The sequence below is a fragment of the Melozone crissalis genome, unplaced genomic scaffold (genome assembly GCF_028551555.1).
Source record: "Melozone crissalis strain CALT ecotype California unplaced genomic scaffold, PUWL_Pcris_2 ptg000026l_1, whole genome shotgun sequence".
Taxonomy (NCBI): domain Eukaryota; kingdom Metazoa; phylum Chordata; class Aves; order Passeriformes; family Passerellidae; genus Melozone; species Melozone crissalis.
Window position 1 is genome coordinate 3,682,761 of NW_026535804.1, and position 10,365 is coordinate 3,693,125.

General features: G+C 49.9%; 1 protein-coding gene across 1 annotated transcript; it reads left to right on the forward strand.

The window, feature by feature from the left end:
• The first annotated feature begins 3,219 nt into the window (after positions 1–3,219).
• Positions 3,220–8,962, forward strand: OTOP3 (otopetrin 3). The gene is made up of 6 exons (XM_054278948.1): positions 3,220–3,604; positions 4,687–4,823; positions 5,579–5,637; positions 6,201–6,319; positions 7,134–8,068; positions 8,792–8,962. Exons 1-6 carry the CDS (start codon positions 3,220–3,222, stop codon positions 8,960–8,962), a joined length of 1,806 nt encoding a protein of 601 aa, XP_054134923.1.
• The last annotated feature ends 1,403 nt before the right edge of the window (positions 8,963–10,365 follow it).

Genomic DNA, 10,365 nt, shown 5'->3' on the forward strand with positions numbered 1-10,365 from the left:
GGCCACCAAATGGCTCTTGGGATATCCCAGTTCCCTGCTGATCTCTGGAACAGATTCTGGAAAAGAGCCAGCCCCCTGAAAGAGCTCAATTGCACTCAGGGGATCTCAAAACATGAAAGCAAGGACATCCAGGTAGGCCATCCAGACAGGCTGGAGATGCTGATGCTTTGGGGGAAGGCAGAACAAATCCAAGCATGGGTATTCATGAACACCTGCCCAGACTGGAGCACCTGGGCTCCAGCACAGCCGTGCAAGGGCTTGGTCAGACATTAAACATGACCTTTTGCAGGCAGACATCAAACAATGGCTGCACCAGCACACACCGGGTGTTCTCACCCAGCAGAAATGGGGCCCTTTCAGCCTTGTTTTCCACCCCTTTCGTCACATCCCCACACACGATAACCTGTGCTCCCCCAACCACTCCTACCCCTAATCAGCTTCTTGGGAATTATTTCATGGCTCTGAACTCCCAGCTCATGTGTTTGCCAGCTGTAAGGACCTCAGGGCTTGGGGGTTCATCCTGGGACACACAATTAAGTCCTCTCCTGCCAAGGAGAGGCCCATCCTCTCCTGATGGACCTTTAAATTCACCAGCTCAGAAATGCTGAATCCCTCCTGCCAGCCACAAAACCTGGGGCATCAGCTCACCACAGAGTCCCAAGTGAGAATCAGTTTGTCCTGCAAAAAGAGAGGGATCAAGAACAGCACAGGTTGGACCTAAAGCATCCCTGACCACACTTGGCCGAGACTGTGGGGCTGGCACATGTGGGTCTCACTCTGAAATCAGCATTAGTAAGTTGTAGTTATCACCCTCAAAAGCAGCACCTTTCTGCCAAAAAGGCATCAAACTGGTGTCATTCCTGCACCAGTGCACCTGCACTTTTGGGTAAGATGTGTGCCCTGGATAAAAGCAAAAAGAAATTGTACACGTGAGGGAAAAAAAATAAAATCTTAGGATCTACCTAAAAACAAGGGAGTGGGGAACTCAAATGGGTTTTGGCTGAGGCAGTGTGGGTAAGCACTCCCAACACAAGCCTGTGCCAGGAGATTAGCTCTACACCTGCCTGAGCCATGGCACAAATTAGTCACCACCGTTGTGGTTTTACCAGTTGGCAGAGCTGTTGGTGTGAGGCAACACAGCAGGTGCATAAAGGAGCTGCTCCCCATTGGCTGCCTGTGGCAGATCTGAGAGCTTCCCACTGAGTAATTAATGAAATGACAATAATAGACACAAAGTAAACAAGGTGGAAAGAAAATAAATCAATGGGCTCGGAGCAGAGGCTGCATTTAGTGAGGAGCAGCCCTGACGGCTCCTGTCTGCACCTTGGGTTGACGGAGTCTCCCGTGCATCCTGGTGCCATTCCAGCCACCGGCTTCAGACCGGCTGCACCCGAGGCTGGGCCGGCTCCTCGGGCAGGTAAGGGCTGGGCTGGGCTGGGCTGCTCCCCACAGCACAGCACAGGGGTCAGGGGCTCGGCTCCCTCTGTGGGCAGTCCTGTCTGGGCACTTGGGTGCCTCCTGGTGCAGCCTGAACGGGCTTCCTGCTGATGTTGTGGCCTCTGAGCTCCCTTTGGAGCACTATGGTCCTAGAAGAGAGGAGGGAGATGGGGAAGAGTTTAGGATCAATCTCCACCAAGAGATGTGCCAAGGAACTCAGGGCTTGGGGGCTCATTCTGGGACACACAAATTATTCTTGTCCTTCCATGGAGAGGTTCATCCTCTCCTAATGAACCCTCTAAACTCACCAACTTATAAAGAAATGCTGAATCTCTGCTGCCAGCCACAAAACCCAGAGGAGAAAGGAGGAGGCTCTCCATCTCGAGGTCCCACAAGGCGAAGGGAGCAGGACAAAAAGCCCCTTGCTCTATTGTGCAAGGGGTTTTGCTCAGATACAAGTCAGGGGGTGGATACAAACAGCTAACTAACAGGGAATCCTCAGGGGAGCCCTGAGGGGATTCCATCAGTGTCTGGGGCCACTTGGGGCAGGAGGGTGGAGAGGATGGGCCTCATGGGCACATGGGGCTTCCAGGAGTAGGGGGATTCCAAAGGGGTGTTCAGACATGGATTGGCCCGAGGTTTGAGTGGCAGGGAAGGTTCGGGAACAAAAGGGGCTGGGTTGCCTTGCCAGGCAGGGAAAGAGCTGGAACAAGGGCGGGGAATGGCGTGAGGGACAGCCGTGAGGGAGGGTAAAACCCAGGGGTAAACCAACTCGGGGAGAACAGGGGGGTACAACAGAACAAAACACTTAACAAGGAATCAATAAAATAAATTCGAACGGCAACACTTCACTACAACCAGAGCCACGCTCTGGAATGAAAGCATCTTTCCATGTACCAAATCTATAGAGAGGCTGATGTTGCCTGATTGCTTTATGTCAGCAAGATTTCCCTCTCAAGAGCAGTGCAGCCCTACCAAGATTTTACCGGCAGATGGATGGAAAAGCTCCCCGGCTCTGACTTCAGCCTGGGCCCGTCCCTCCAGCTCCTCCTTGTCAGTGCCCTCACGGCCTTGAGCTTCGAGAGGAAAAGCAAAGAAAAACAGGTACTGATTGTTTCCCAGTCTCGGCCCACCTGGGTGGGAGTTTGGATCTTCTCCCTGCAGCTTATTCCAAGCTTTACAGATCCTTTGTTTATTCTCTCCAACTCTACCACAATTTGTGTGACCATTCAGGGAGCCTGTAACTCTCAGAGCCCAAAAACAGAAGGAAGAGGTTGGATCCATCGACTGAAAATCAAACAGCTCTGAATTTCAAAGCAGGTCTAAGCTTGCTCTTCATTTCCAGCTAATCCTTACGACAACAAGGGGTAAGGAGAAAACCTGAACCCAGGGCTGGAGAAGCTGTGAAAGGTGAGGGTGGGAATGGTTTGAGCACCTCTGGTCCCAGCAGCTCCTGGTACTGTGGGGCAGGTACAGGTATCAGACACCCACATTAATCCCGTGTCTCTGGACAGGTTTTGGCAGAAGGGCCTTTCCCCAGTGCCCTGCAATGACTCTGTTCACTGGGAAAGTTTTAATGCCTAACCTGGGCTAAAAACCAATCTCCTTTTCCCCTTCATCCAGCTTCTGGAGAAGGAAGGAAAAGCTGCAAAGCAAGGAAGGGAGGTTACCACACAGTGAAGTGGCCTTCACAGCAGAGCATACAGCCTCCCATCTCAGCACATGCCCCCTTTAAACCTCCCCTGTTTTCAATGCAGCAGGTGATCCCCAGGCAGATGAGCCATGTCTGACAAGAAAGTCTCCAAGCCCTGCCATCACTGCAAGAGCAGATCAGCATCACTCCCAGCAGACACCACCACAATCCACTATGAGAAGTTCTGGCTGTACCGTCACTGCTCCTCAGTGGAGCAGAGCCACCGGCAAGCTCAGAAGGCTGGGCAGCTCTTCTCAGGGCTGCTGGCCATGAACGTGGTGTTTCTGGGCAGCGCCTTCATCAGCAGCATGATCTTCAACAGGGTGGCCATCACTCTGGCAGATGTCTGGATCCTGCTCTCCGTCCTCAAGGTCTTGTGTGTGTTCTGGATTATTTACTACCTGATGGGCACCAGCCGGAAGCCACACGCCGTGCTCTACAGGGACTCCCACGCCGGACCCATCTGGGTTAGGGGTGAGTTGTGCTTTTATTTTTTCTCTCATGCCTTCTTCCAAAGGCTTGGAAGGCAAAGAAATTCTCCCCCTGTTACTAGAAGAGCTAGAAGCTGTAGGATATGCAGTTAGGGCATTGGGAACTTCCCAGTTCTTGTCAGGCTGATGGGCGCAGTGGGTGCCACAGAGCAGAAGCAGAGCAGCCAGGAAAACCTGAAACTCGGCTTCCCTTCAGCCTCCAGTCAAACTTTGCTCTCTGGTCCCTTCACAAAGAGAAATCCAGGCATAACCCCTTTCCAGGACAGCAACTGAGCACTGTGGGAAAAACCATAGGAAAGGTTTTAGGCAGGAGCACTTCGAGAAGTGTGTTTATCCAAGAGCACCAGTGGCCCTATGTCACCATCATCCTCATTTAACATCACCACAGCCTTATTGCCAGGGAAGGATTCTTACCCATTGAGTCACATCCCAGTGACACCCAGGCTTTCCTGGGAGATTTTCCCTTCAGTATTTGCCCCACTTTGAGAAATTACCCTTCCCGCAGCAGCCCTGCCTCTGGTCTATCGTGGAGTTTTTAATTAGGCACTGTCTTGTTAATTAGGCACTGTCTTGTTAACTAAGCATGGAGAATCAGTTGAAGGAAGCTGCAAAGTACTTGTGTACCTAAAGCTGCAGAGGCATGTCCAAGGCAAAAGGGAGAAACAGTCAAAGGGTTCCAACTACTGCAGATGGGACTGCTACAAGCCTTAGCAGACTTGTGGTCATTGCAGGTTTCCTCCACAAGGCAGAAAGCTTGACTCACCATTAACTTACCCCTGTCATTTCAGGTTGTACAGAAAAGCCCCAAACCCCCATCCCCACCTTCATCCAAGCACAAGAAAATACTTTGCATTTTCCTAACACCTTTAACCAGTCAAAGCACGCAGTCAGGTTCAGGACAAAGGCTCTCCTTTGTCCTCCTCTCCTCAAATCATAAGAATTCCAGGAGAAAGACTGCCAGCTCCACACAAATCCAAGAAGCACAAGGCCCCCTATCCCCAGACAAGCTCAGATGCTCAACAGACATATCTGGGTTTATTTACTGGTCCTTTGCTCTTTGTGCAGGGTCAGTGCTGCTGTTTGGCAGTTGCAGCATCCTCCTGAATGTGTTTGAGATTGGCTACAGCACAATCCTTGTCCGCTGCAAATCCAATGTGGAAATTTTGTTCCCTGTCATTGCAATCCTTTTTATTGGCACCCAGGTACTGCACATTACCCTTCTGTAAGCTTGTCTGTTCTCTCTGTCCCTTTCCTGGGAGCTCCAGGGCTGGGGGGAAGCTGGGAGATGTGGGAAGGTGAACGAACATGGGGCATTCTCCTGAGCACTGAAAGCATTAAAGCATCACACACCACTTCAAATGCTACCTGCACTCCCTCCCTGTGTGCCACCTAGAGAGACAGGGGAGAAAGATTCAAAAATTACCCTAGAAATACCTGACATACCATAGGATCCAGAGGAATTTGCTTTGAAACAAAGTAAGAAGAGAGGAAATTTCACATTTTGCCAGAGATGTCTTTGCACCAGTCTGTGCCTCAGCTCCTCTTTGTACTTGCCAATCCATCCACCCAACAAAATCCTTTCCACACAAAGATATCTCACACCATTTTCACCTTGTTATTCAACACCACCCTTCTTCTTTACAGACCCAAAGCCATATTTGAAAAGTAAACTAATTCCCACCTCAACAGCAAATTCCCACATGAACAGGACAGAGGAACACAGAGCTCCGGGATGTGCATTCACTGCAGTCACACATAAATGCTGCCCTTACCCAAGGATGCCAGCACCTGCCTCAGCACTGGGGTGCAGGTGCACACATGGCCCTGCACCCTCACACAGAGGCAGCTTTGCTCCTGCTTGGACCTGTACCTTCTTTTCTACCTGTTTCTTTCCACCATGTGTGCAGCCAGCTGCCAACTTCACCCTGCTCACAGTGTTATTCTTCTCCACTTGCAGATTTACTTTCTGTGGCATCACTCTAAGGACTGCATTCAAGTCCAGCACAACTTCACCAGGTAAAAAACAAGGACAAAAAATGCCTTCTACTGCTCTAAAAACACTTTTCCTTTCTGCCTGTGATGTCCATTATGATTCCTGCTAGAAATGTGTGCATCTGATCCTATACAGACCTTATATTTTGGGTCACACAGGAACCAAACTATGTGTTGTTCAGACCCATCCTCCCTCCACTGAACTGAGCTCACCAGCTCCCTTCAGTTTTCCTTTGTGCCTTGGAATGCTGCAAAGCTTCTTCCTTCCTCCCAAACGTCTTCCTACTGCCTGTCTCAGGCACCAGCTCACAGACTGGAGGATGGGGGGGGGGGGGGGTCTCCCCATTCCTGTTACTGGGAGATGTTCCAGCTGAGGCCAGTTTCACCAGGCACTGCCTGCCCTGCTCCTTTGTAAATGGCAAGTGGGAATATGCTCAGGTGTGTTTATGCAAAGCCACACCCCACGGGCCTCAGGTAGAGCGGGCACAAATCTGTGCTCAAATCTGTGCATGGGCCAGCGAGAGGGGAAGGACACGCTGGCTGTGAACCATCTGCAGACATTGTACAAGTCCTGTGTCTCCTCCCAGGTGTGGGCTGATGGTCGCCATAGCCACCAACCTTCTGGAATGGCTCCTGTCCGTGACCAACGACTCCCTGCACATGGAGATGGAGTCTCAGCTGCGTGAGGTGGAGCAGCGATTCATAGGCAAGGCTCCTTCTTCCCATCCCCATTGGTGTTAGGCTGACACAGGTGACTTCTAGGGAAACATTTCACAGAATCACAGAATATACTGAGTTGGAAGGGACCCACAAAGATCAGCAAGCCCAGTTCTTGGCCCTGTACAGGACCATTCCCAAGTAGTCCACTGTGTGCCCCAGAGTATTGTCCAACACTTCTGAACTCTGTCAGGCTTGGTGCTGGTGCACTTCTCTGGAGACCCTCTGGGTCTCAGTGATTCAGATATCTCCAGTTCCCCCAAATGCTGCAACTTCCCTATTATTGGAGGTTGTCTCGAGGAAGTGGGCTGCAAGGGGAGAAGATCTTCACCTGGAGGGAGGGGATCTGCTGTGAAGCCCTAAAACTGAGGTCTAGGAAAGGAAAAGCCCACCATGAATTAGCATTTTTGCTCACTTTTTCCTACTAACTGCAAGCACAGGATTGCCAGACTAGAAGAGGCTCATGTAATTGCTGTGGTCATCTTTGTGAGGATATAGAGGAGTAAAGGGGAGTCTAATATTCCAGGGGGAGAAACAGAGAAGGCTTTGTTGTGAAGGAAGAGGAGTCTCTCATCCAGTACCTGTGGTGTTGACCATAGATAGGAAAAGACATTAGCTAAGCTGTGTTATTCTGAATCCTCATATACTTCAGGACTGAGCAGTAGCCAAATAACTTCCTTGTGATCCCTGTTTCTGAGGCACAGACACACATGTTGTGCCTGTACTCAAGAAACTCCCAAAGACAGCCGTGACATCCAGGTCATCCCTCTCTTAATTGTCACCTTCCTCTTCTCAAGCTCCAGGCAATGAGAGTGCCTTGTGCATATGCCCAAACACGACCATCTGCAGAATCTTCCAGAAGGGCTACATCCTGCTCTACCCCTTCAACACCGAGTACAGCCTGGTCTGCTCCTCCATGCTCTACGTCATATGGAAGAACGTGGGGAGAAGCATCAGCCACCACCACAACCTGGAAAAGAGGCCCAAATTCAAGCTCAAGGGAGTGCTCTTTGGACCTGTGCTGGGCACCAGTGCTGTAATCATCGGGGCTTGTGTTTTCATGATGTACCAGATCCAGGCCACCAGCTTGGACCCCAGCCGCCAGGTCCTTGTGATCTATTTTACCTACTACATTGTGCTCCTGCCCCTGATGAGTGTGTGTGCCGTGGCTGGGACACTCGTCCATGCCTTGGAAAAAAAGGAGCTGGACACGGTGCAAAACCCAACCCGCAGCCTGGACGTGGTCCTGCTGATGGCCGCGGCCCTTGGCCAAATCTGCATGTCCTACTTCTCCATTGTGGCCCTGGTGGCCAGCAACCGCAGAGACCTGCTGAACAGGCTTGCCCTGGCCTACTCTGTGCTCATTATCCTTCAGAACATCACCCAGAATGTTTTTGTCATCGATGGGCTCCACCGGCGGCACGTTGTAGCTGAGGCCAAGCATGCCAGGCGCTGCGAGCAGCACACGGTGGCTGCAGAGCTGCCTGGGGAAGAGGAGAGCACGCAGGACAGAGTACAGGAGCACAGCCAGACACCTCCTGCCAAGGAGGAAAAGGAGGAAGACACTAAAGAAGTGCAGAATTGTGAAGCCTGCCGCCAGAGACGAATGAGCGTGCTGGAGCTGGGACAGGAGATCCGGAAAGTTTCCCTGTCCTACATCCAGACCTACTCTCACCTGACCTGGAAGAGAAGAGTATTGAGGGAGATCTCATTCTTCTTAGTTCTGAGCAACATCATAGTAAGTATTGTGCTCTCTGCTCTGTCACAGCTCCGGCTGAGCCACGGTGACCTGTGACACAGACGTGACCTCTTTGTATTTCTCTGTATTCCAAACAAAAAACCTTTGCCCACCAAGCCTCAAGTACTGGTGAGGAAAGCCAAGACTGGTTTTGCTGATAATACCCCACCCTCATAATTAGAAAGTCTCTCTTTTACCCTTAGAGTCAAGTATTACTGTGTTTCATGGGAGGAGACAGCTACTGAGTCCTTACTAGCCAAGATTTTAGCCTCTGAAAAAACCCCCACTAGGTTTATTAAGGGTGTTTCATGAGAAACATGAAAGAAAATGTCAGGTACCAGCATTAAGTCTCTGTAAACATGAGTGTCCAGGCTTGAAACTCACACAATAAAGTACACTGTGGTCTGGGATCTTGAATCAACATTGCAGCCTTAATCCAGTGAAAACCCATTGCCCAGGGAAACAATGAAACCCCATAGAAAGAGAAGCAGGCTGGGGCAGAATGGGGCTGTCTTTAGGTTTACAGGGATTCAACAGGATTTGAATTAGAGCAAGGAGTCAACAGCATAACTCTGGGATTTTCCTTCTCCTCGCTGGCAAGGTGACTACTGTGATACTCCTAAAATATTCCTACAGCTCTTGAGCCAGTGCTGAGATTAGGGTGTAAGTAGGGGACAGTTTGTCATCCTCTGACTTGTGTCTCTTTCCCTCACATCTCTCCAGCTGTGGATCATGCCCACATTTGGGTCTCACCCCCTCTTCGAGAATGGAATGGAAAGGTCATTTTATGGCTACTCCACCTGGTTTGTGATCGTGAACTTCGGCCTCCCCTTGGCTGTGTTTTACCGCATGCACTCCATCGGGGCGCTCCTGGAGGTCTACGTGACAGCCTGAGCCAAGCTGGACCCCCTCCCCAGGGGCTGGGGAGAATCAGTGATGCTGAACAAAGATGCAGTAAGCAGTAGATATGCACATGGAAGCTTCTAAGACGTTTTCCCTCCAGTTTCTGCTTGGACTTCTTGTACAACATCACAGTGACTTTCAGAAGAGGTTCTTTAATGTTGTCCTTTTCCACCATAGAGAATAGACTCAAAGCCCATAAACAAACTCTCACTGCTCTCAGGAATCACACATGCAGTCAGCAGTCTGCCAGTGGATGCTGTTTGGCAGCAAATGGGACTTTACCAACTCCTATTGAGATCACCCAGATAAAAGAATGCAAGGGCAGCCTTCAGCAAAAGCAATGAAGACTGGCGTACACCAATTCAGAAAATCAAAAGCAATCAAAAAATAAAAGCTATTACATGACCTTGCCTTACTGAGAATAAACACTTCTTCTTCCTACAGGCACTCCCAGAGGTAGGAATCACTATGGAAGCACTGTGGGTGATCTTTATACACCACTGATGATGTTATCACTGGTGTGGACTAGCCAAGGTCCCATCCTTGTACAAGGGCTAGTTCAAGAGCAAGCCACTGCCACATCCACTGTGAATCTTTCCCCATCCCAACACATTGGCCCTTGCTGCTGCCTTGCACACCCACAAACCTTTCTTGAGGTCACCATGCACAAAGGAAGGCAGCTGCAGAGGTGCCTGATCAAAGACCCATTGGGATGTGTTCCATAGGGATGCTTGCTTTGAAAGCATGTGGGAGAGCAAGGGGCTTGTGACTATGGGTCCAAATCCAGAGCTGATGAACTAAAATAAAAGAGATTGAGTTTCCATGTGTGTCTTGTGAAATCTCTGGGTCTGCTCAAGGTCAGCTCACTTAAATTGCTCTTACATTCAGAGGTTGTGTGGGGCTCTGAGCAACCTGGCCTTGAGGAAGGAATTCCTGCCCATGGCAGATGAGCTTTATGGTCCCTTCCAACCCAAACCATTCTGGGATTCTCAATCAAAATCTGTCATGACCCTTACCCAACCGTGGCACAAAAGGCATTCTCATTATTGCTTCTGTTCCTTTGTAAATGAATCCCAGGATCAGTGTGGGTTTAGGATTAGAGCCCATTTATGGGGGTTTTTTGGGATTTGCTAGTAAAGCAAACTCTCCCAAGACAGTAACAGTGAGGATTCAGCATTGAGGCAGTTTTCCTTTCTGTAAAACTCTAAGTGAGACTGATTGCATGAGCATGAACTTTGCCCAATAAGTGTTTGTATTTGGGCCCATGTCAACAGAAATATGTCATGAGAAATAACAGCTGGATAAATTAGGCTCCAATAAAGTTAATTATTATTCTCATGTCAGTGTTTGTACCATGGGATCCACAGGACATACATGCTAACGTCTGACCTCAA